This window comes from Prionailurus bengalensis, chromosome C1 (assembly GCF_016509475.1).
Source record: "Prionailurus bengalensis isolate Pbe53 chromosome C1, Fcat_Pben_1.1_paternal_pri, whole genome shotgun sequence".
In the NCBI taxonomy this organism is placed as follows: Eukaryota; Metazoa; Chordata; class Mammalia; order Carnivora; family Felidae; genus Prionailurus; species Prionailurus bengalensis.
This window is the reverse complement of record NC_057345.1, coordinates 95,710,658-95,737,242: the sequence shown is the minus strand read 5'-3', so window position 1 is coordinate 95,737,242 and position 26,585 is coordinate 95,710,658. Positions and strand designations below refer to the sequence as shown.

At 37.4% G+C, this 26,585-nt stretch overlaps 1 protein-coding gene across 2 annotated transcripts in view; it reads right to left on the bottom strand.

Moving 5' to 3' along the window:
* Window positions 1–917: 917 nt before the first annotated feature.
* Window positions 918–26,585, bottom strand: part of RAP1A (RAP1A, member of RAS oncogene family) — a 70,442-nt gene continuing 44,774 nt past the window's right edge. The window contains exons 2-8 of one of the 2 annotated variants that reach the window (XM_043575844.1): window positions 21,284–21,367; window positions 16,972–17,040; window positions 14,040–14,096; window positions 11,588–11,728; window positions 9,835–9,978; window positions 4,959–5,074; window positions 918–1,615 (exon numbers count right to left, since the gene is read on the bottom strand). In XM_043575844.1, the coding sequence (XP_043431779.1) occupies window positions 4,988–5,074; window positions 9,835–9,978; window positions 11,588–11,728; window positions 14,040–14,096; window positions 16,972–17,040; window positions 21,284–21,340 (555 nt within the window). In that variant the 5' untranslated portion in view covers window positions 21,341–21,367 and the 3' untranslated portion in view covers window positions 918–1,615; window positions 4,959–4,987. The remainder of the gene's footprint in view (window positions 1,616–4,958; window positions 5,075–9,834; window positions 9,979–11,587; window positions 11,729–14,039; window positions 14,097–16,971; window positions 17,041–21,283; window positions 21,368–26,585) is intronic. The other variant, XM_043575845.1, reaches the window with a different exon arrangement.

Genomic DNA, 26,585 nt, shown 5'->3' with positions numbered 1-26,585 from the left:
TCTCAGCGAGGCATGAACACTACTTCATACCTAGTTGCAACGAGACAGTATCTAGATCCCTGAGCAGTGATGCAGACTTTCTAGGACTCATCTCCTCCTCAGTATTCAGGGACAAGGCACAGGGTTTCCTAAGCTGGTTTCTCTCCTTTGCCAGCACTTGACCGGCCCGAACAAGCTATTGTGCTCCTCTGTGGAGAGCACATCAGTCATATATGTGGAGAGCATATCAGCACATATATGGTCACCCTAGATTCATGTCCTCATTAAGCGCCATCTTTGTAAAAACAGAGAAAATTGGGAAGGAAAAGAAAAGCACCACTATACAGCCAGCTAAACTTTTAACTTAGCAATCGTTTCCACACTATGACTACTATACTATTTCACATGTAGTCGAAGCAAAAGCAAACTGACAACATTCTTGACATGCTTTTTCACTTTTTCCTACTTCTTTCAAATTCTTCAATCTATCATAAAGCAAATTTGAAAATTCTTTCATAACATTTCGTTGGTGGGCTTCTACCCAACAAATTAACAATGGCAAAGGATTCCCCTGATGAAATGACAAGCTGTGGAAGATCTGAAATAGTAAAGTTAACCCCTGATACAGTATTAAACTTATTTTTACATATAAAAATAATACACAGTGGGATATTTTATTCAATAAGATACAATCTTTAAGATCAAGAGAGAATATACAAAACTATTCTATGTAGTCTGATGTGATTTGCTGTAGAGTAGGAATAAATACATCTGGAACAGAAAGTGTGATGTCTGTTCTTAGAGAAACCAGCAATTACTGAGGGGTTTAAAGCCAAGTGGTGTGCAGGTACCAGGCATAAAAGCACATTGAAACAATGTGACCATTATAAAATAAAAGTCTTAAATCTATAAACAATAACAAAAACACACAAACCAAATGAAAATGTACTAAAATTTAATCATCCATAAAAGCTGTAATTTAATCTGACAGTAAAACACAAGAAGCAATATTAGAGTTGGTTTAGTATATTATATATTTTAGCTTTGAAAGCCATAGAAATCAGTTATCCCAGTTTTTTTTTCCTATAAAAGACCCATTTTTCCAAAGCATTATGCACAAACAATTTTAATTAGAATATAATGACAGAATGATATTTCATAATTTTTTAAATATAAAATGAAGTCAATGACTCAAAAAGTTATCTGCTGCAATGAGTTTGAGGGGAAATTTCATAATCTATATCATTACAGATATAAAGTATAATGGTTCAACTTTTTAGTGCTTGACAGGGAGGAATCATGATAAAAAGGTCAATATGAAATCATCTGATTATAGTAGCAATATCTAACATTTGAAATGCATCCATGCTCTTTTGTATAATCATATTAGAGTCAAGTATATTTATTTTCACATCTGTTATAACTGCTATTGCAAAGGAGAAATACTATTGTCTTATTTTCCAAGAGATATACACAGAGCAATTTTTTTTCTCCAGGGAGTTTGTGCAAACCAATACAAGATTTAAATTCTTCACATAATATATAAAACAGGAGAAGCCTCTTCATCAGATTTAATTTTTGAAGGTCTGGAATGCTGGCACTTCCCAATTAGGCAACAGTTCTTCATTCCTGTAATCTAGAACATCGAATAGATAGAGATATACATATATATACACACATATATATGTATACATATACATACATACACATATGTATATACATATGTATATGTATACATACATACATATACGAATATACATATACATACGTATACATACACATATACGTATATATATGTATATGAATCTCTTGAGGTCAGAAAATGGTAGTGAACGAGCAGATATTTAATAATATACAAAGAAACAGACTTTGGCTGATTGTTACTTGACAAATTATACTAAACAGCTACAGTAACAGGGCTATTTTAAACTCCCTTTAAAAATGTTTAAAAAATAGTTTGATTGCTTTCACAATCTGACAGTCCTGTCTGTAAAGCAGAAAACAGTGATTACTTTATTTCTATCCCATTATCATCTTATTTTTAAAAGTTCCTTTTCCAAAAAGGAAATGACACCTGTACATAAAATTTTTTTAACCATTTCAGTACTATAGAATATTAGGATTACCACTTCTTTTTTTTTTAAGTTTATTTATTCTGAGAGAGAGAGAGAGAGAGAGAGGGAGGGAGAGGGAGATAATGAATAGGGGAGGGACAGAGAGGAAGAGACAGAATCCCAAGCAGTCCCCACACTGACAGCACAGAGCCCGACACGGGGCTTGAACTCATGAACTGTGAGATCATGACCTGAGCCGAGGTCAAGAGTCAGACGCTTAACCGACTGAGCCACCCAGTCGCCCAGAACTACCACCTCTAATACTGGACAGAAGAGAGGACACAGAAAGAGCTGATCCCCGTGTGCAAAGGTGGAAGACTCAACGTTAGTGGTACTGCTCAGTAGAAAAAAAATTAGGTTAAAGAAAGAATTTCCTGAAAATGAATTTCTTCTCTCCTAGTCTTTAAAAATGGGACACACTGAAAAGAGATTAACATGCTTCAATACAATCTTGCTTAAAGGGTAAAGCCAGATAAACTGCCCTCAACATTCATGTACTCTTACTAAACATATATAGAACTACTTAAATGTACCCCCAACCTTTGTACTTTTTAAATGAGATCAACATGGCACTTCCAGTCTATAACCACTCTGGGATTTCTTTGCTCTGCAAAGTATTCCGATCACTAAAGAAATGACTTGTTATTTGTTATTATCCAACATCCACAGAGATCTCAGGTGACTTATTGAATATATTGTTAAGCTGAATTATATATCAAAGCCTAAGAATTTATGCAACAGGATGAAAGTCTTGTTTCCAGATCTAGGCCAAGATCTCTCGTCTAAGGTAAAACACAACACATGAAGGAATTTTCACAACAGGCCAGGAGACGGCACCTCTTCCCTTAAACGTAAGCTAAAAGAGATTTTCTGAGAACTGGAAATTAAACTAGGGTCAGCTAAGGTAATGGCATCAACAAGACAGCCAACTACAAGAGAGTTAAAGAATATAGATCAGAACAGGAACTGGAGTCCTCTTTTTCTTACCTGTGTACCCTTACCCAAACACACACACCAGCAAATTTTAAAATAATCACCTTCAGGGAGCTAATGATTTATAGTTATTGAATCAAGATTTCACTAAGAGCCTAAAGCAAACATTCGACCAGAAGCTATCCTTCCCAAATCCAAGTACCGAAGGCAAACCCCTGCTGTTTCCTCCTTTCTGCCCATTTTCCTCTACCTTCATTTAAGAAGGGGATACAATTACTCAGTTGTTTCCCTGAAGAGAATGATTCAACCAAGTCTCTGAGGAAGCACGTGTTAGTTAATCTGGTGCTCTGAAAGAGGTAATCTGCTCAATGGACCCAAGAGACTTACAAAACAGTGTAACCAACTCTCAAGTGGGAACAGCAGACTTTCCTCTAACCTGACAAAATTAGTAATAGGCACATAACCAGCATTAAATTACATCATAAATCCACTTCATGAAAATATTCTTTTATGGTATGGTTTAAAGAGTTCATGAAGACAAAGCAGAAACTGTTCAGGGGATTTAATATAAATAGAGAAAAAAACCCCAAATGGTCCCACAGGGCCTGGTTTCTCAATTGGTAGGCAGCTTCAATGCTGCCACTAATTTCTCTCCAATGGTTTCACTTAATGGAAACTTAAGTGGTACTTACTACTTAGAAGCCTACAGACAAAACATTTCAAAGAAGTCAACCTATACCTATAAAGAAATGACTACCACAACATACTACCACGTATCTAGTGGAACGGCTTGAGTTAAAAGACTGACAATATCAAATTTGGGGAGGATATGGAACTCACAAACTGCTACTAGACGCGTAAACTGGTACAACTACTTTGAAAACCTTTTTAGAAGTATCTACTAAAACTATCAGTTATATGGTATTAGACTGGCCATTTCATTCATACACACACACACACACACACACACACACACACACACACACACCCCAAACAGAAATGATGCACATGTGAATAAAGACTCATGCAAAAATGCACAGAATTACCCATATTGGTTCTTGAAAAGAACCCAAATGTCCATTAGTAGCAGAATATATAAATATATTGCTAGTACAGTTACATGATAAAAATGAACTACTGCCATATGCAACAAGAATAATACCCGAAAACGTATTTTTAGTAAAAGTAGACATAATACTGGCTTTTCTAAATGTTAAGTTCAAAGAGACGCAAAACTAACTATGATGTTAGGAATCAGGGTAGGGGTTACACTGGATAGGAATGACTTTTTTTTTTTTTTAACATTTACTTATTTTTGAGAGACAGAGAGAGAGCACATGAGCGGAGGAGGGGCAGAGAGAGAGAAGGAGACACAGAATCTGAAGCAGGCTCCAGGCTCTGAGCAAGCTGTCAGCACAGAGCCTGATGTGGGGCTCGAACCCACAAACTGTGAGATCATGACTTGAGCCGAAGTCGGATGCTCAACCGACAGAGCCACCCAAGCGCCCCATGGTAGGAATGACCATTATTGATACACGCAGGGGTGTTCACTTTGAAATAATTAATCAAATGTGCACTTCAGCAATTTGTTTCAGAATGAACCATGTTCCACTTTAATGTGGCATGAATTTAGGAGTGACCCTGGATGGCATTCTATTCATTCAAACACTATTTTTTGAATTCCCATTCTGTACCTGGCACTGGGGACACAGTGGTGAACAAAACATACATGGTCCTTGCCCTCCGACAGCTTCTTCTCCCAGGGAGAAAGACAAATTATCAACAGATGAAGAGATCTACGAGCTACAGGTCCCATTTACAAGTTACAGAAACTGGAAATACCCTAACAGGTGGAACAGGAAGTGGTTTGGGTTGGGGAAAGCCCAAAATAAGAGCATGAGAAAGGCATCTGTTCTGCTTTTGGTACCTTACCTGGCTCAGAGCTGCTGCTTACTGTGGGTCTAAAGCAGCAGACATGATTTCTTTTTAGGCTTCTTCTTTTCCACTGGTGTTTTTCTATTTATCTGTCTGACCAGGTCATAAAATATCTAAATAGAAACAAGAAAAAAAGTCTTATTCAACAAACATTTGAGATCTTGCTCACAAAACAATCCTGGTTCTGTTAGATGTTATTTTGCTCTTGGATCTCTGTTTGCTGCTTTGTTTTTAATGGCAGGTTTCTTAGAGGCCCCAGGTGACCTCAGGGTAAAGCAGGACTCACCAATTTACCATAAGGGAAATACATGTACTCAACCTAAGAAAAAAAAAATTAGTTGTGAAAAATATAGTAGTGAAGTTAAATTCTTCATGGAATCTTCCATGCTTCAAAACATAATTATTAAGGGAATAGTTAATGCTCAACTTGAATCTTCACATTTACTTTATGTTTAGAAAACTTCAAATTCACCCTAAGTTGCAAGAATAATACCAAGGACTGGTGTATATTCTTTACTCGGATGCACCAATGACATTTTGTCATGTGTACTTTATCATTTCTCTCTAGACATATTCTCTCTTATTTTCTACACCATGTGAGAGCACTCTGCATACAATGGGTCCTTAAATGGGTGAGTATGTACCTCCTAAAAACAAGGATATTCTTATATAGCCATGTAGGTATCATGCTTACTACATTTAAGCACGGATATGTTACTCTGTATCATCTACACTGCAGATCCCAATCTTACCAGTTATCCCAATAATGTCTTTTAGAGTACTTCCTTCTCCTCACCACCGCAAATGGATCCATCATCGGATCACATACTACATGTCATTTTAATCTTTTAAAATCAGTTCTTCAGCCTTCGTCTCTCATGACATTGTTATTTCTGAAAACTGATGGCTAGTAACTTTATAGAATTTCAGTTTGGGTTTGTCTGATGTTTCCTCATGATTAGATTCATGTTATAGATTTTGGGCTGTAATAGGACAAAAGAGATAATGTGTTCCTCTCAGGATATCATACGTAAAAAAGCACATGGTTTTCGTTTGCCGCTTTTTGGTGATGTTAATTTTGGCTAAAGTGAAAAATAAAAAAAGTGTGTGACCACAATTTGAAGTGACAAATACATCTTCATTAAAACATTTCTATTAATACATCTTTTGGGTTCATTCTGGATGAAAAATGCAAGGCATCAAAGACAAAAATACAACAGTACTTATTTCACAGAAGCAGACTATTTTAATTCTGATGTATTTCTATGTTTCATAGTGCTAAGTATGCCAAAGTGTTGGAACAATTAAACAAATCAGCTGGATTTGGTTCTTTGCTATGAAATGCAAATACTCACTAATGACCTGGAATAGAAGCAAATACCGCAGAATCTCCTTACTATTACTGATTTGTGATAAATAGTGCTTTGTAGAAGTGTATCAAAAGGTCCTACCTTTTAGGGGCATTATAGGGACAGATGACACAATCTGAATATGCACTGAACATGGGCTGTGTGAATAACAATTTTCTTGATTTTAATAATTGTGTTGTGGTTGTGTAAGAAAATGTCTTTGATCTAAGAGTACAGACACTAACATATTTAGCAGTAAAGAAGTGTGATATATAAACACTGACAAAATGTTAACTGGTGAATCTGGAGGAAGAGTAAACAGAAATTCTTATTGTTTTACATATTTTCAATAAATTTTAAAATATTTTTTAAATCACTGGTTTCCATTTCTTTAAGATGGTGCTCAGATAAAACAATTTCTATTTACTTTTTAAAATGGTCCTCAGATTAGAAGACTAAATCGTTAAAAAGAAAAAAAAAAAACAAAACAAAACACTACTCAGTGATTTATCCCAAAGCTGTAAGTGATTCGTTTATATTTTTTTCTTTCTGCTTTATCCTCCCCACTCCCATCTTCTTCAAACCATTTAACTTGTCTATTATCTTATTTCTAAGAAAGTTAAAAACACAGGATATATGGACAAAATGGCAGTTTGTTTCACAACTCTGAAACCCTTTAAAAACCTAATGTGGAAAAGCCACAAACAGGTTCTCCTTTGTTCCCTAGCCTCAATGAAGAAGCTGTAAAATAAAAAATAAGTAAATGGATAAACTAAAATAGTCGAAGAATCAAAACCACACGTTCGTTCATGCCAGCAGTTCTGGGTGTCTGGGACTACACTGACTGATTTTGTAATAATATCCTCAACAACTTTGGCAAACACTGCCCACCTCACAGCCACGGCTGGTTATGTGATGAAGGCAAGTGCGAACTATAGTTAAGTACTTGGTTAGATATGCTCAGGGTCCTCAGCCTAAGTTCTTCCCCATTTCTCTGAACTACAGAAAAATCTAAAGGGAACACAGAGGAGTTCCTCAAACCCTCTGTCATTCTCAGTTGGGATGTCTTAATGTATTTCAAGATTATTATTCCAGCCTCAGCAAAGAACAATGAATTCTTGATTAAGACTGATGTGATTCTGGTATTGCTATGTCCTAGTTCCAGAACATACCAAAAATGGTGTGGATAAGAGTTAAAACATACATATATTCTGATGTAGATATCAGAGAATTAGAGGGCTACTTAGCCAAGCAGTATGTCCCCGTGTGATTTCAAATTTTTAAGTCCAACAGAAATCACTCATATATTTACAAAGCATTAGCTGTCGGAGGATAGCTGTTTCTATCAAAGGAACTCTGTAGCTGGATTATCAGGCTATAAAGAGAGAGACAGTAAAAGAAACTCAAACATTATACTCTAGCATGAAATTTGTATGTCCCTCAAAAGAGTTAAGATCCTTAAAATAGCTAATCTATTCCATTTTGTTTTACTGCTTCCATTTTTGTCTAATAAAGCCTCACGTCGAGGGCTGACTGGAACAAGACTGTCCTGAAAAAGGACCTCTGCTGCACTGGAAACTGCACCCAGAGAGAGGTGCAGCAAGCGGCACGGGGGTTCCCACAAACATGGATGCTTAAAAGGTAAGGAACACCTCCTGTCTGCTGTGCTCACTGGACCCTGGCCCAACCCAGCCCCAGCTGAGCCCTATGAACTTGGTGGGTAGGTACCAGTGAGAGCGAGAACAGGGACAGCAAGGAGCCAGATCTCTAAGAACAATCATCCTGCAGATGGTGACCCTGCTCTACTGTTTCCCTATCCAAGCTCATGCATCAATCCTAATGCTTTTTATCTCAAAGTGCTTTTTTTGAGAAAAGACTGCACTAAAACTTAAAATTTTAGGAGCCACATATTTCAAAATAACATCTGTGAAGCTGTAATTCCACAACAGAGAAAGTTAAAGCTAAAAGCATATCATACTGCCTTTTTGTTTACTTGGCAGTGAAAAAGAAATGACAGGTGAAGATCTCACTAGGACTTGTTCTCCACTAGGAGGTAAATTTTAGGGCAGGAACAGTGTCTGGATGACTACTACCCCAATGCCTAACACACTGCCAGACACAGAGGCACACAATAAATGAAATTTATCAATTCTTATGTGCTTATAAAAATTGGTTTTACCTGTAAGAGCAAGCTTTGACATTCTTGGTTATTTGAAAACAGGATTTGCAGCAAGCTTAATTTTTTTGCCTGTCAGATGTTGAAAGTAACTCAGTCATTTTAAAACTCAGACAACAGTGGGGCGCCTGGGTGGCTCAATCAATTGAGTGTCTTACTTCAGCTCGGGTCATGATCTCCCGGTACGTGAGTTTGGGCCCCGCATAGGGCTCTCTGCTGTCAGCACAGAGCCCGTTTCAGATCCTCTGTCAATGTCCCCCCCGCCCCTCCCCCTGCTTGCACTCTCCCTCTCAAAATAAATAAATATTAAAAACTCAGACAGTAGTCCGTCCACAACTATAATAATATTAAGTCAATAAAAAGTGACCTACAGAAGCAAAGGCCAGAGAGGAATAGCAAACGCACAGGATGCGGATGACCTAATGCACTCTCAACTCTCACCCATGTTGTAAATGAACTGAATTCTGCCTGATTGCCTGTGATGCCACAAATGACCAGCAAACTGGCAAGTGAAGACTTTTGCACTACTGTGGAAGAAAGAAGCCTACTCTGGTTTTTGTTTTTTGTTTTTTTAAAAAAGCTTATGTTAAAACTAACAGATGCAAAGACAATCTCTTAAATTTTGGCTGGTTGGTGGGGGCAGGTGGACCTGGGCTGATCTTTTAGGGATCCAGTAGGGTATTGGATTTACACCCAGGCAGGCGGGTGTACTTGTTAAGCATTCCTGTCACAGCTATGTTCTCAAGATAGTGGAAAGCTTGAGTCATGGACAAAAAAAGCCTTGTGCACCTGCTGTATCAGGCCTCAATGACTGGGTGAACTATAGTTCCATATCCATGCTCCCAAAACCTCCTTTTGAGTCAGAAACCAAAGGAAAGCAGGACTCAAAACACCCAACTCTGTGATATCCATGAGGTAATAACTGTATAACATAAGTTGATAAGCTCAATAACTACTTTGATTTTTGTATTTTCCTACTTGACTTTACAACCTCTTCACACACATGTGCATAGGTAACTGTTACAATACAAGGGTAATATGACACTTCTCACCTACCGCCTTCTGGCATATCATTCAGAAGCTTAGTGGGACTTTAAACACATTGTTTAACTTAAACTTTCTCTATGCTGATAAGGTAAACATAAGTGTCCTCATTAGTCATCAAAGTGATGTTATGCAAGTGAAGGAATATGGTTTCTAGCAATTACCTAGAGTTCTGTATACACTGACAGAATCAAGACTGCTTAGAACAAAATTTTTTCTTCAAAAAACTTGGTTTTGGCTGTTAACTTAAAAGAAAGGTAACTAAAAAGGCACTTGTTTGTGCTGCCTAGCAGATGTAGGTTACCTCATTAACGTTGATCTTTGACTTTGCAGAAGATTCTAAAAAGGCACAGTTACACCACTGTCTTGCTAAATTCTGACCCTGTTCTTTGCCAACTACTCGCTCATCTTCCAGGTCACATTTATTGCCAACCAAAATCATTGGAACCTGTGGGAAGGACAAAACATAATATGAGCACTAGCATACTTGTTACTCTTCTAAGTAAGCAACTACCTGTCACCAATTGAAATGGATTAATTAGGATCGTAAGCTTCACCAAGTACTTAAAGAAATAATATGTACTGTACGCGTATTGAGGGAAAGAAGGTAGATGGAGGGAGAAGAGACAGAAAAAATACGGAAGAGATCCTACTATGCTCACTTGCTAAATTATTTTAAGGCTATAATCGCAACAGTGTCATGTGGACTACTACTAATAGCTGAATTCCAAGTACAAAAATCTGAAGGGAAAGGCAGCTCCTGCAATACAGAGAAGAATGTCTCCACTGGTCCTAAGCGTGGTTTAAGTGCTTCACCTCACAGGTCCAACGAACACCAGAAGTAGTGGCAAGACAACCCAAGCGACAGGTTCTACTTCTGTATCTGACGTCCAGATTTGAAGACCAGTTTAGGTGAGATGTTAAAAAAGGACAAACAATAAAAATACAGCCACGAAGCAGCTATGCCTTCCCTTTCTCCCCATGCCAGAAATGCTGTCCCAACTGCCAATTAAACGAGTCGCTAACAAACTGTGCAACGTCCTTAGATAAAAGGTAGCCACAGAACAAAGTCATCTGTGAAGTGATGGACACTACACCCAAGAAAGGACTGAAGGCACACGTGGATCTTGTGTCCCAAACAGACAATCATCACAAGTCAGGCGAAACATACTAGACCTACAGCTCCATCTTTTTCAGTTATTACACGGAATAAAGAGGTTCACATTACCCGAGTTCAGTGATTTGCATGTAATTGCCTACGAAAACGGAAGTCTCTTCGATAAATTAGTCATGGCAAAGAAGAGAACTATTCATTAGGTTACGGTTGGTAATGAGTCATATGGTAGAAATCCCTTCCGCCTACAGTATTACCCAAAGTTGAGGTCCTGAGCAGGTGCATATGTTCCCATTAATGAGAGAGAACACAGGAAAACAGAAAGAAAGGTACACATGAAATTTTATATCCCAATTTAGACAACTGAAAAGGAACTCTCTGTAGTTCAAAACTGAGGCAAACATGTAAAGTATGTATTTCATCTTTGCAAAAAGGTACAACAGCAATGATGCCATTCATCAAATAAGAATTCTGTAACAAAAATAAAATGTACAAAATATAAAAATGCAGCTAATGAAAATCCTCAACATAATTCAAAGGAAAACACTGTAAGTAAAAACTACCAACAGAATTTTAGAAATGGAACATACCACTATGGTTCTCACTAATGTTCTCTGAACACTGTTTCTGACATAACTACCACCTTTCAAAGCTCAACTCGAGTCTCCCACTTCTTCTACCAAGTATTCTGACTCCTCTTCCTTGCCTACTGCATTTATTAACACACAGCACAATGAGCACTTTACCATACATGCCCTCCTTTTCTAACTATCTTAGCATATAATTTGCAAGTAAATTTAGAAAGTTGTAAAAATTTTCTGATCACAGGGACTCTTTTAGGTATGTGGTAGATACCCTCCAAATCCTCTTAACAGAAAAACAGACACTTTTTATTTGGCCACAGAGAAAGAGCAGTATGTCTTATAGAGAGAAATATACTTACATCTTCTGTGTCCTTAACCCGTAAAATCTGTTCCCTTAGGTCCTGTAAGTCATTAAACGTGGACTGAGCTGTGATAGAATATACTAGTGCAAACCCTTGGCCATTCTTCATATACAAATCCCTCATTGCTGTAAATTGCTCCTATAATAAAAAAAAGTACAATTATAAATATGATTTCTTGATTGAATACTAGAACAATTTATATCAGAATAATCACAAAAGTGAGCTACTGAATTTTTTCCTACACGTTATCATGATAGGAAACCTAAGACCTATTTTACAGTTTCTAGAAACTGAGGTGAATGTTCTTGTTCCCTACTTACATGACTAGAAACCATGACAATGAACTGAAGAATCAGAAGGGAGATCTTAAACCACTTTAACACGGTTTTTCTGTCATTTAGAAAACTGTATGTAGGTCCCTTTTACATACAGATCCTAATTAAATTATTTTGATGCTACTAAAGATGACCTCCAAGAAGTATTGCTAGAAAAGAGAAGTCCCAAGTACTGAATCCTTAGGGTCTCCAATACTAAGGGGTTGGGAGATGAAGACGAATCAGGAAAGGAGACTCAGGACTAACCAACGAGAGAGGGAGAAAGCCAACCAAGTGTTGCTTCCTGGAAGCCAAACGAATACAATTTGTACAGAGGATAGTGATCAACTGAGTCAGAGGTTGCTGAAAAGTCCAAGGGAGCTGAGGATACATGCAGAGGGCGGATCATGAATAATGACAGTCCACCACAGACTTGAAATCCATGTGAAAAGGGGCTTAGGATATGACGATGATCAAAGATGATGGGATAAACGTACTGCAGGCTCCAGGGAAGTTGAAGGTATAAAAGGAAGTGAGAAGGAAAAACAAGAGGTGGTGAGTGGAGAGGGATGCTTGAAAATAAGATGAAGGCTGTATCACAGTTATTGGTAATCACATAGTTTAGGGAAGACCATGGGCGTGAATGGCTGAAGCAGCACGGAGATCAAGACACTGATAGACCGGGGCACCTGGGTGGCTCCGTCGGTTGAAAAAAAGGAAAGAAAAGACACTGATAGGCCAAGGGAAATGGATCATCTATAATGCCATATAGATTCTATTTGGATACTAAAATCACCAAGAATTCTAACTGAAGCAGCGATGGAGAGAGTGAGCCAAAATCTTCAAGGAGTAAGGAGTAATCCGGGACACGATTAATGAACATCAACTACTTTCCAAGCTTCATGCAAGGCACTGGGGACACAGACAACTAAGATACTGGAGAAAGATATCTCCGGTAAAGAACTTCTTAATTTGGACAAGAGGAAGAAAAAAGAATCCTCGCACACTTGTGGAGGAGGAATGGGGTACGTATTCTTTAACTTTTGGGGTGTCTGGGAACACAGGGGAATGACTGCTGATTCAGAAGCTAAGGAAACTGGGGAGATGGAATTACAAAAGGGGGAGACAGTGAGTCAGCAGATCTAAGAAAGATGTAGTTCTAATGATCCCAAGCTTTCTCCTGGAATCAAAACCCATTTTTCCACAAAAGAATGGAAACATACAGTTTAATTAGTATTACAACTGCTCCAGCCTACTTACATGCTTTTCCTAATGACATGAAACTTCATCATCTACGAAACTGTTTGGAAAATTTGTGCTAAATTTTAAACAACTTATAACATTTAAGAGTAGCATCCATTTTAAAGCTTAGAACTGCCTAACAGGGAAAGTCTATATATATGTATATGGAGAAAAAAAAAAATCGCTTAATGTGTGCATTCTTTTGTGGCAGTATAACAGGAAATCATCAGTAATTAATAACAAAATTATACAGGAGATGACAAAGGAAGGCAATGAAAATAAAAGCAAATTCTTGGAGCTCATACTACATAACAGGCATTGTGCCAAGTGATTTATAATCATTATCTCATTTGATCATTATAAGCATGCTATGATATACTAATGTCATTATACAATACTCATTTAAAGAGGAGAAAAATGAGGCTCAAAATAATCCTGAAGATTTTTGTCAGATTTTCTGTCACCAGCCCCTTGGAATGTTAAAATGCTAACAAAAAAGCAAAAACAATTCTGATAAAAAATAGTGACTATGGTGCCAAGAGACAGATTCCTACCTTAGGTAGGAATGAACCCAGAGAAATACCTACCTTAATTACAATTCTGGATTTAAAATATCTTTTGTTAAAAGCAGTAATAGGATAATCTTTACCTCCATATAGGGAGAAGATACCCAACACACACATTTGGGAGGTAAACCTGACATACAATTTGAGAGTGATACGTGGGTATTAAGTACATGTTGGAAGCCGTTGTAAGAAAATCTAAGAAGCCCTACCTTTAGGTAATTTCTTCTTAATCAGAGTAATTACTTTTACTTTACTCAGAGGAACTATTCAGATGACAAAATCTGTTCACTAACTAAAATTTATCAAAAAAAGAGAAAACATCCTTACTGTTCCTGCTGTGTCCAGGATCTCAAGCATACACTGTTGGCAATCTACTTCAACTTGCTGTTGGAGAAGGGAGGAAAAATGAAAAGTATTATCAAATCAAAATGTCAGTCTGTTTTCCTGCCACCTCTTCACTCCAAGTACCTATTAACAACTACAAAGCCTTTCTCCAGGAGTTTGCTATAGTGGTTGAGACTTAACTTAGTGGAATAAACAGCAGGAGGTCTCGAGCATGTTCTATTAATACTACAGAAGCAGGACCGCTAATGCTGAGTTTAGATAGTTTCTGACCACTGTAAACTGAGTAATGATTTTTGTTACTATTAGAAGGCAATGGTTATATTCTCTGTTTAAGAAAAATTACAATAGGTACAGTTCTGACAGAAATAAAAATGTATAAAAATATGTATATTTATATGATCTTTGATGAAAAAGTATTAAATAGCTCAAAATACAGATAAGATTTGAGAGTAAAGAAAATTCAGCCAACTTACCACGTTCAAGTTGCTAAAGTTATACTAAAATATACCCTAAATTTAATACATTGGAAAATTTTAATTTAAGAGATAAGGGGAGGGGCACCTAAGTGGTCAGTCAGTTAAGACTCTTGATTTTGGCTTAGGTTATGATCTCACAGTTCGTGAGACAGAGCCCCACGTCGGGCCTGCTTGGGATTCTCTCTCCCTCTCTCTGCCCCTCCCCCACTCATGCGCTCTCAAACTAAATAAACTTAAAAAAAAAAAAAAGAGGTAAGGGGAACACAGAGGTGCTAAAAAGAGTAACACTGAACTCATATAGTCCTCAAGACTTTAAGAAAAAGGTACTTCTTTGGAAAAGCTGTGTGCGTTAGGTGAAATTTTATATACTGAGTTGTATTTCCCCAGTGTTTTATAACCTAAAAGAAGGTTGGACTAAAGACAGCAGGAACTATCAACTGTGCAGAAAATTTTTAATCAAGAAAGGATTAAAAAAAGTGTTAAATCTCAGAACTCTAGGTACAGATCTGTTTGTAGTTACAACGTTAGACGGCAACTTGTTTGGGGGAAATTTTAGTATTGCAACACTATCTTCAAAACATGAACGTATTAACCTAAGGCCTATTTTAAATGCTTCTGTGTCAGATCAGGGGTTGATGAGAAGCACCGCTTGGTGCTACAAACTCACTGTCCTACCACTAAACGGGACTAATGTGGCATAATCAGCATCATCAGTAAATGGGCATGCTCAATGAATAATGAATGAGGTCTGCAGTTTCTCAAGGTATCTAGAACACAAGTTTATTTCCAACTCGCAGATAATGAAACTGCTCTGGCCAGTATGGCTGGATGAGCTTAATTAATTTAACAAAACTTGTAACACTATTAAAGGTAAATTCTATAACATCTAACAACTCAATCCTTCCCAATTTGTTGAAAGGTACGTTTAATTCCCTGCCTCCCTCCTTAACATAGTTGGGAAATAAAGTTATGAAACTTCCCCACAATTCTAGTTTTAGAATGAAATAAAATAGTATGTTTTGTCAAGACTATTTTTTTTTCCTTTTAAATAATCTTTATGTTTTAGAACTTGGGCTTTAGGTGCAAAACAAAACTGAGCAGAAAGTACAGTGTTTCCATATACCCTTCTTCTTGCTCCTCACTGGCCTCTCCTACCATCAGCCTCCCACACCAGAGTGGTACATTTGTTAAAATCAATGGACCTACATACAGACATCATTATCATGCAAAGTCCACAGTTTATGTTATGGTTTTACTCTTGGTGTTGTACATTCTACGGGTTGGGAAAATGTGCAATGACGTGTACCCACCATTACAGTATCATACAGAATCCTGTATCTAATTTTTGCTAAAGATGAAATATCTTTAAAAGTTACTATAAAACTAAACAAAAATAAAAACATTCAGTCACTGGATAATTTCAAGCACAAAAGTGATCTTAATTTTAGTTCACAAAAAAAAGTTGTCAAAAATATACCTATATTCCTATGCAATTTTGCTACGTTAAAAAAAACCCCGGGGCTCCTGGGTGGGTTCATTGGTTGAACATCTGTCTCCTGATTTTGGCTCAGGTCATGATTTCACAGATCATGGGATTAAACCCAGCACTGGGCTCTGTGCTGACATCACAGAGCCTGCTTGGAATTCTCTCTCTCTCTCTGCCCCTCCCCTGCCTGCCTGCATGCATTCTCTCTCTCTCAAAAAAACATTTAAACAAAATAATTAAAGGGGCGCCTGGGTGGCTCAGTTGGTTAAGCGTCCGACTTCAGCTCAGGTCACGATCTCGAGGTCCATGAGTTCGAGCCCCGCACTGGGCTCTGGGCTGATGGCTCAGAGCCTGGAGCCTGCTTCCAATTCTGTGTCTCCCTCTCTCTCTGCCCCTCCCCCATTCATGCTCTGTCTCTCTCTGTCTCAAAAATAAACATTAAAAAAATAAATAAATAATAATTTAAAAAAAAAAAAAACAGGAAAATGTGCACACTAAAGAACACCTTACTCACCAGTAATCAAACACGGAGCTTTCTGTAGCTAAGTAGTATTCTATGAGAAATAGTCTGTCTTGGAGAAACTTTTATTTCTTTTTAATTTTTTTTAACGTTTATTCATTTTTGAGAGAGGGAGAAAGAGACAGAGAGTGAGCAGGGAAGGGGCAGAGAGAGAGGGGACACAGAATCCAAAGGAGGCTCCAGGCTCTGAGCTGTCAGCACAGTGCCTTACGTGGGGCTCAAACCTACAAACTGCAAGATCATGACCTGAGCCAAAGTCGGACGCTCAACCAACTGAGTCACCCAGGCACCCCTTGGTGAAATTTTTAAAACCAGATACAGAACATCTGTATCACTTCTCAAAAACTATTTTTAAAAACCAGTTCTGTGGATCAAGTTTTAAAGCCCTAAGGAACTATTTGTAAGCATGCATATACAAGTTTCACATTTTACCTTTCTGTAGGAATCTTCTATCGTTGGGTCATATTTTTCAACAAAAATTCCCTGAACAAACTGAACTGTCTAGAAAAAAAAAGCAGAGAAAAGTTAAGAAGTTAAAAGAAAAATCAACTACTCTTGAATGCTACTTACACCCTTACAAAGTGGCAAAGATTAAATGAAATTATGTGAAAATTCTGGGTAAACATGCAGATGTAAAGTCTCATTATTTTCTAACACAAGGATACATCCACAACCAAGAGGGCACATTATGAAGGGAGGTGTTCATATCAAAAGCCATCAGCAAGGCTGCTGCTAACTCATGTTGTGAAACTATATTAAGTTTCAAAATTCAATGAAGATACAAATAAGAAGGACATACCTCCTAATTTACGAAAAAATGAAAATTAACCAGTATTTAAGCTAATATTCCTTTGCATTATCTATAGTAACTTTTATCTCATGCCCTTAAAGCAATGAGACAAAAGGGTCTAAATTTTTAAGAACCTTAAAACAGTTTCTCTAATCGTGGGGGAAAGAGAAAAAGAAATTTATAGGCACTGAATTTATTAAATTCACAGTCTCATTCGAATTTCACATTCTCCCCAGAAGTAGTTATTTTTCCCGTTTGCCAGCTGAGATTCAAATATACAATCTTCCTGATTCCAAAGACTTCCTTTTTTCATTGGAAACACTTCCTGCTCATCTTTTTCAGATTTTCTACTTCTCTAAGATTCCTGTAAACACAGACTTATGAAACGAGGTATTTTATCATGTGGTAAATAAAAAGTACAGAAGATGGCTGTGAAATACTGCCTGGACAGATTTAAAACCAGGTCTGGTATATTGTTGCCTAAAAGCAAGGAAGGGTAAGAATATGGCCTGAGGTCACCTACACTTAATTATGCACTAGTGTAGCTTGAGCTAAACAGATGAACCAAAATACAGTAAACTTCAAACTTCTTTCTCCTAAGCTCTTGTTCTTCAAAAGAGACTCAGGACAGAATTACACCACATCTTTTATTATTTTTTTCAAGGATTTAATCACCTCATCCTCTTAGTACTACATATAATTCAAATACGGAAAACTTCCTAAATCCTTTATTCTAGAATAGAGGTTCTCAAAATATGGTCTAGAGCAGATGATTAGAAAAAAAGTATCTCATAATACCATGACATACTCTCCTTGTCTCATAAATTTACAGTGGAGTTTTCCCACGGGTATGTAGCATATGCTATAGCAAGACACTGGATGCAGAAGCAGGTATGAGAACCCAAGTGCTTTCTATAAGCCGTTGTCAGACACTTGCAAAAATGAGAAACAGTCTCACAGGTTTCGTGTCCTTCTTGTTAAAGCAATCCTTCATCATTGCTCTGAATCTCATCCTCTCAGTTCTCAGGGACAGCTCATTCATCCATACTGACTTCTATTCTATTCCTGTAGTTTTTCTACTGAACCCTCCTCTTCCTTCCTTACCTACTGTCCTTTCTGGGTTAAAATAAAAAACGGAGACCAGCCTTGAAAATTCCCTAAGCAGATAATAACCAGTTGGGTCATACAAACAAAGCTTAATTTAGTTTATTTAGCGAAGCTAAATTGACCTAGGGATCATTTCTTGCTTATGCCTCTGGAAATCAAAGGCGAAACTTACACTGTTTCCCAAGGTGGGTATGAGGTAACCACTAACCAATTTTCAGTCACTGAAGAAAATTCTAACACTATAACCAGTCACTGTGAAGAATAAACAGCCACTGCTTTCTCACACAATAAGCTGCTTTATAACAATATACCCTCAGCCTCATTCAGTGTTCTGGTTTGAAGGTGTCTGGTATGGAAACTGTCTTTCTGGTGTGTGCACAATAAACTAATTACTACTTCTATGATTCATTAATTTTGCTTCTGTTATTTCTGAACTTTTGACACCTGGGACAATGATTCCCTTCCTCTCCTGTGCTATTATTTTCCTTTCCATATAAGCTTATGGCCTCCGGCACACAATTTGCTCTACCATCTCCTACCCTGAAATAAATATTCCCCTGAACTCCATGACCCCTCTAACTTCACGCCCCCCCACCCCCGACCCCTTTCTCTGTTCCCTCTCATCATCAAACTTTTTCAACTATCTATAATGGTGATTCTATTTCTTCAGCTCTCATGTACTCTTCAACCCACCTCAGGACGCTTACAGCACCATAACCTTACTGAAGTTGATTTCACGAAGCCCAGCTACCTCCATATTCCTTTATTGTCTCCTTCCTCTACTTGACTTCTGAGCAGTCAGGTAGAGATCCACTCTTTACATTTAAGTATAACATACACTCTTCTCTGCTAGATCCTTCAATTCTACCTACTCTTTAAAGGTTGAGAGGTACTCAGAGTTCAGTACTGAGCTCTTTCTTTCTCTAGTCTCTCCCTAGACAATCTCATTTATTCCTATGGATTTTTATTTTTGATCATTTTATTTATTTTTGAAAAGGTAATTCATGAACATAGGACGAAATACAAAAGACACAACAGAGTAGGCAGTGGTGACCAACCCTACCTACCTTCCTTTGTTCTCAATTATACAATTCCACTCCCAAGTAACCAGTGTGTCATCTGTAAGCTTATTTTACCTCGCAGGGATAGTCTGTGCATTTTATACTATCTTCCCCCTCACCCGTTTTTTTTTTTTATAAACACAAACGGTAGTCTACACTGCTTGCTACCTTATTTACCCCTAAATAATACATCTTGCATATCACTACCTATCAGTATATACAGACCCGTTGCATTCTTTTTAATAGCTCTGTATTATTCTACTCAAAACATTAGTATTAAAAGCTTATTTAACCAGCCCATACTGGTAGGCATTTAGGTGGTTTCCAAACTCTTGCCACCATAAAGAATGTTACTGTGGACATCCTTGACCATGCTATTTTGTACATATGAACTTATATGTGAAATCTAAAGAGACTTGCTGAATTGAAAGTTCTATGCATTTAAATTAGATATCCTCATTCACCTCAGAGGTACTAATTTACATTGCTAAGAGTAACGTAATTCTGATGAAATTAAATACTGTTGATATATTCATGGCACCCCAAATCCTATCACAAGTCTCTCCTTTAAGCTATTATCTTGAGGACCCAATTTCTTATGTGATGTATTTACTTTAGCATCTCACATATCAAATGTGACATGACTGCTGATTTTCACTCTCAGATCTGCTCATTCTCCAGTGTTTCCCTTCTACTTAAAGGATCCATCCATAAAATTAGTAGCTCACCTGGAACTATGGTAGTCATCCTCAACAGCTCCTTCTCTCCTAGTCCTCACGTCAAACCAGCACTAAGTTATTTAATTCTCAAAACATCTACTTTTCTCTTCTTCACTGCCATGGCCCCAATGTAAGCTCCCACAAACATTAATCTGGGGTTTGGCATTAACTCCCAACTGGTCTCCTTGTGTCCACTCGGCCTCTCTTCTAAGTCACTCCACACATAGCAAAGTACTCTCTTTAAAACGTATATCCAATTCTGTCAATAACCCCTTCCCTCTCGTCCAAAAAAAGAAAACTAACTTTCAATGGTTTCTCGCTGTCATTAGGAATAAGTTTCAAGCTCTTACATGGTCTTCAAGTCATGGTCTGGCCCCTGCTTCTCACCTCAATTCCCTTTACTTTCCTTCCAGTTCACTCCTGCCTCAGCAATTATGACCTTAGTTATTCAAATGCTAATTTAAGTTCATTTGTCATGGGGTCTCTCTTAACAGTCTGTACTTTTCTTTCAAAGTATCTCTCACAATTATAATAAGGTAGTTCTTTGTTTAATTGTGCATTTTTTTATATCTCCTCCACTATATGATAAGCTCTGAGGGATTGTGACTGTTTTTGTTCACTGTTGTAACCCTGGCATCTGACATCATATAAGCTCAATATTTACTAAATAAATACAGCATGTATACAAAAAATACATGTTTCACTTAAGTCTGGGCTGAGGGTTAGGTAGGTAGGACTTATTCCACTGGTATCTGAAATAATTAGTTTCCCCTACTGGAATGTAAGTTCCTTAAAAAATGAGAATGATCTTATTCCTCTTTGAATCCCAATCACTAGTGCTCGGCATATGGTAGGTAGTCAATAAATACTGGGTAAGTGAAAGAATGTAGTTTACAACTACACATCTGTGGTTGCTGAATGAATCCCCGGCCCCTATGAGACAGATACTAGGCATATAAAAAATACTGTCACCTTTTCTCATTAGTGACTAAAAGTTTTAAGGCAAGCAAATATCAATGTTCTTCCTATACTATGCTAATTAAGTTAGAGTTAGGTGGCTAACTTACCAGAGCAGACTTCCCCACGCCTCCTGAACCAAGGACCACTAGCTTGTACTCACGCATGATGTGGTCTGTTTAAATACTGACAATCTGGAAAAAAGAAAAAAAACCCACAAAGATCAATAAACATGCTAAGAATAGCCTTAGAATGTACAAATGTTACATGAAATAATATGGTATTTTGGATTTTGTTTGCTTTTTCCCTTAAGGTCATCAGGCGGAAGACAGGCTACATAGCAAAACCATGAAGATTCTAACCTAAGTTTGTAATGACTACTACCAGGCATTTTAATTCATTAAAGATCATCTTTGACTAGGCACAAGTCATTCGAGTCTGTTCATGTTACTTCCAAGAGTGATCAGAAAATAAGGTGATTAAAACTAGTAGTTGTCTTATAATTACAATCATGAACCCAATTCTTTACAAAGCTATTGTTTAAATGACGTAACATACTTTTTTGAAAAGTTCACTCATGAGCTTTAATGTATATGCTATTTAATTTGCTTAAAATATACAGTAATTCATATACTATTTTGTTCATTATTCTATTACAGCTGAACCATGTAAAATGTTACCTTGAAAATACTTAGGATATGAAAGAGTATTGTTGATGAAATTGTTAAAATTTTATAGGTAGGTATTAGTAATATACTCCATAAGACACAAATTGCTAGAAAAAAAAGAAAAGAAATACAAACTTTTTTTTTTATCTCCAGTTATGCTAAAAGGTAAAAGGGCAGGAAAGAATTTCCAATGGCCATGATGGAGTAAGTATGAATGGACTTTCCATCCCCTTGTCAACAGCTAAAACAACAGACAAAATACATGAAACAACTGATTTTTGGATGTTTGACAATAAGCAGTATAGGACTGTGATTTCTAAGAGATGGGACAAGATAAAGTAAGACCTACATCTGTCTTGGCTTTCTGCTTGAAGGCACTTTTCAGACTGTGGTACAGGGAGGAAGAACTCAAGCAGAGACCAGAAACTATATCAAAAAGAGGGAGACAGGTACAAAAAACTCTAGGAATCTGCAAAGGGCTTCACTTGAGTCTCTGGCCAAACACTAATCACAGCATGCAGGATGAAACTCCATGAGGTAAAGGCAAAGAATAAACAGGGATTTAAAAGCTGAACCACAGTGCTAAGAAAGACTGAAGTTTTGATCAGAAAAGTTCTCCCATGGGGTGCCTGGGTGGCTTAGTCAGTTAAGCATCTGACTTCAGCTCAGGTCATGATCTCACTGTCTGTGAGCTCGAGCCCCACGTCGGGCTCTGTGCTGACAGCTCAGAGCCTGGACCCTGCTTCAGATTCTGTGTCTCCCTCTCTCTCTCTGCCCCTCCCCTGCTCGTGCTCTCTCAAAAATAAATAAAACTTGAAAAAAAGATTTTTTTTTTAAAGTTCTCCTTGTTGAAAAACAGGCAATTCACTTGAAATCCCAGAAGATTTGTAGACTTCTTGAGAAGCTATGCAAGACAAAAGAAAATGGAGTATCTTTAAAATGCTTAAAGAAAAAATGGTCAACCCGGAATGCTAAATACAATGAATCTATTCTTCCAAAATGAAAGTGAAATAAAGCTTTTTTTTTTTTTCAAATAGATAGGAAGGAAGGAAGGAAAGAAGGATGGAAAGAAAGCAGGATGGGAGGGAGGGAGACAAAGTAAACAAAAGAAGTAAAGAAGGAGGAAAAGCAAGGGGAAAACGTTCACCAGGACACACTTATAAAAAGCAAAGGAAGTTCTTCAGGTGGAAGAAAATGATAACAGGTGGAAGACTGGATCTACATAAAGGAATGAAGATTATTAAAGGAATAAAAAGTACCAGAAATGGTGAGAGTAAATCTACAAGACTTTTTCGACCACTTAAAGCAAAACTAATAACAATGTACTACAAGGTTTTGCAACACATGTGGAAGTAAAAAGTATTAACAATAATAGCACAAAAAGGGAAGGGGACTAGAAGTATATTGTTCAAGGTTCTTATAGTATATGTGGAGTAGTATAATACTATTTGAAGATAAACTGTCATATGTTAAAAGATGCGTACTCTAAAACCTAGAGCAGCCGGGGTGGGGGGTTCTGATTCATTCAAAACACAGCAGAAAAGAATACAAACAAGCAAAAATAACAAAGATGAGACAAATATAAAACCTACAGAACAATACAATTAAAAGGCAATCGCATAAATGTAAATCATCTATTCCAATATTCCAACATTCCAATTCAAAGTCAAGAAAGCAAGACCTAACCATATGTTATCTTCAAGAAAGAAACTTTAGGGGCACCTGGGTGGCTCAGTGGGTTAAGCACCTGACTCTTGATTTCTGCTCAGGTCATGATCTCATGGTTTATAAGATAGGCCACTCGCGGGTACGTGGAGACTCTTGGGATTCTCTCTCTCTCTGCCTCCCTCTGCCCCTGGCCTATGTATGCACTTTCTAACAATCAATCAATCAATATTTTAAAAAAGAAACTTCAAAGATACATGGAAAGTTAAAAGTAATATTTATTGGTGACAAAGTCATAGTTGCTGCTGATATTACTACTGTGGTTTGCTGCCTGCATTCAAAATAGAAACAAATATTAAATTTCATTTCAGAAGTTACGAAAAATAAAGATTTTTTTCCTATGCAAATGTTGGAGGCCCTAGATTATAAATCCTTATCTACTCTAAACAGCATTTTTGGTTACTCTAATTAAACTTACACTTTTTTGTTTCACATCTTTTTTATACACTTTTACTTTCTTAAGAGCTTTCATTTATATGGATTCTCAGGAATAGATGTTAGATTTTTTCAAATATTTCTTCTGCACCTATTGGTATTATACAGTTTTTCTTTTTCTTCTACTGATACATCTGCTCTTTCCACTTCTATTCAACACTGTTCTAAGCTACAAATAGTAGGGTCTAGACTATGGAAAAGGAATAAAGAAAATTGTCTTTATTCACAGATAACATGATCCTGTGCAGAATATACAAAAAAGCTACCAGACTAATAAGTGAATGTAGCAAGATTTCAGGATAAAAGGTTGAGACAAAAAATAATAACTATCATATGTCTACATACAGGCAAAGAATTGAAAAATGTAATTTTAAAAATACCATCTAAAATAGCATCCAATAAGACATAAAATACTCAAGAGATGAATTTAACAGAATATGTGTAAGGCTTATACACTGAAACTACAAAACATGGCTCAGAGAAATTAAGGACATAGTAATCAGAGAGACATGCCATATTATATTAAGATGTGTCCATATTACTGTTAACATGTCAATTCTCTCCAAGTTGGATCTACAGATTCAGTGCAAGCACAATCAGCAGGTTTCTTTTTTGTAAAAATTGGTAAGATGACTATAACCTTTTTTTTGAAAATGTTAACAGAACAGTTAACAGAGATGGAGAAGAAAAAAAAGTCTTACACTACCTGATTTTAAGACATAATCCAAAACTACAGTAATAAAGATACTATTATATTGGCATAAGACAACCAGATCAGTGGCACTAAATTAAACCCAGACATAAAACCGCATGTACATATTCTGTTCATTTTTGATAAAGGGACTGTAGTACTCATCCTTCAAGATACCCCCCCCCCCACACACACACACACAATGATCCTGGCCTCTTGGTATTCATAACCAGAACTGTTCCCTCTCAGTATTCATATCCTTTTGTGTAGTTTCCTCCTAAGACTGGTTTTCCAACCAAGAGAATATGGCAGAAGTGACCATATGTGATTTCCAAGATTAGCTCCTCATCCATCAACAAGATGGATAAATCTTAAAAACACCCTCAACAAGGGGCACCTGGGTGGCTCAGTCGGTTAAGTGCCCGACTTCAGCTCAGGTCATGCTCTCCTAGTTCGAGTCCCGCATGGTGCTCTCTGCTGTCAGCATGGAGCCCACTTCTGATCCTCTGTCCCCATCTCTCTCTGCCCTTCCCTGGCTTGTGCTCTCTCCCGAGCATGTGCTCAAAAATAAATAAACATTAAAAAAATAAAATACACAATCGGCAAAATACACAAAAGGCACTGCAGCTTGTACCATGGTCTCTGGCATCATTCACTCCAAGGGAAGCCATTCACCAAGTCATGAGGACACTTAACTAGCCCTGCAGAGAGGCCCAACTGGAGAGGAACTGAGGACCCCTACCAACAGCTAGCACAATTTACCAAACGTGTAAGTGAGCCACCTTCAGAAGTATATCTTACAGTTTTAGTCAAGTCTTACTTATTAATTCAGAGGATTGCAGTCTCATGATACCATGAATCAGAACCTTACAGTCAAGCCACTCTGAAACACCTTAGATCCACAGAAACTAAGATAATAAATGATTATTGTTGGTTTAATCCCAGTAAGATCTGTGTCAAACTGTTACACAGGAATAGATCACTTAATATAGGGGCAAAAGTAATTCAGTATGTAAGAGATAGTCTTTCGAGTAAGTCAAGTCAGAAAAATATGAATGTCAACTCTTACCTTTGTTCATAATTGCCCAAATCTAGAGACAACCGAAATATCCATCAAGAAGTGAATGGATAAATTATGGTATATCCAATCAATGGAATATTACTACCATTCAGTAATAAAAAGATTCAACAAGATGGATATGAATCTTTTTTTTTTAATGTTTATTTATTTTTGAGAGACAGAGAGAGCACGAGGGGGTAGGGGTGCAGAGAGACAGGGAGACACAGTATCTGAAGCAGACTCCAGACTCTGAGGTATCAGCACAGAGCCTGACGTGGGGCTCGAACTCACGCACCATGAGATCATGACCTGAGCCAAAGTCAGATGCCCAACTAACTGAGCCACCCAGGTGCCCCTGGATATGAATCTTTAAAACACACCCAGCAACATACACAAAAGAGTGACTACTGTATGATTCCACTTATATAAAATTCCAGAAAAGACAAAACTAAGTTATAGTGCCAAAAAATTACCTGGGGACAGCGGTGGTAGGGCAGGGGTGATGACTATGAAGGAGCATAAGGGAACTTTTCTGGGTGATAGAAATGATCTTTACCTTGATTACAGTGGTGGTTACCTAGGTGTTTCCATTTATCAAATCTTATTTAAAATAGGTACATTTTAGGAGCCCTCATGCACTATCAGGTGGGAATCCAAACTAGTGCAGCCACTGTGGAAAACGGAGAATTACCACATGATTCAGTAATTCCATTACTGGCTATTTGCCCAAAGGACACGAAAACACTAATTCAGAAAGAATTATGCACCCTTATGTTTACTGCAGCATTATTTATACCAGCCAAATTATGGAAGCAACTGCAGTGTTAATTGAT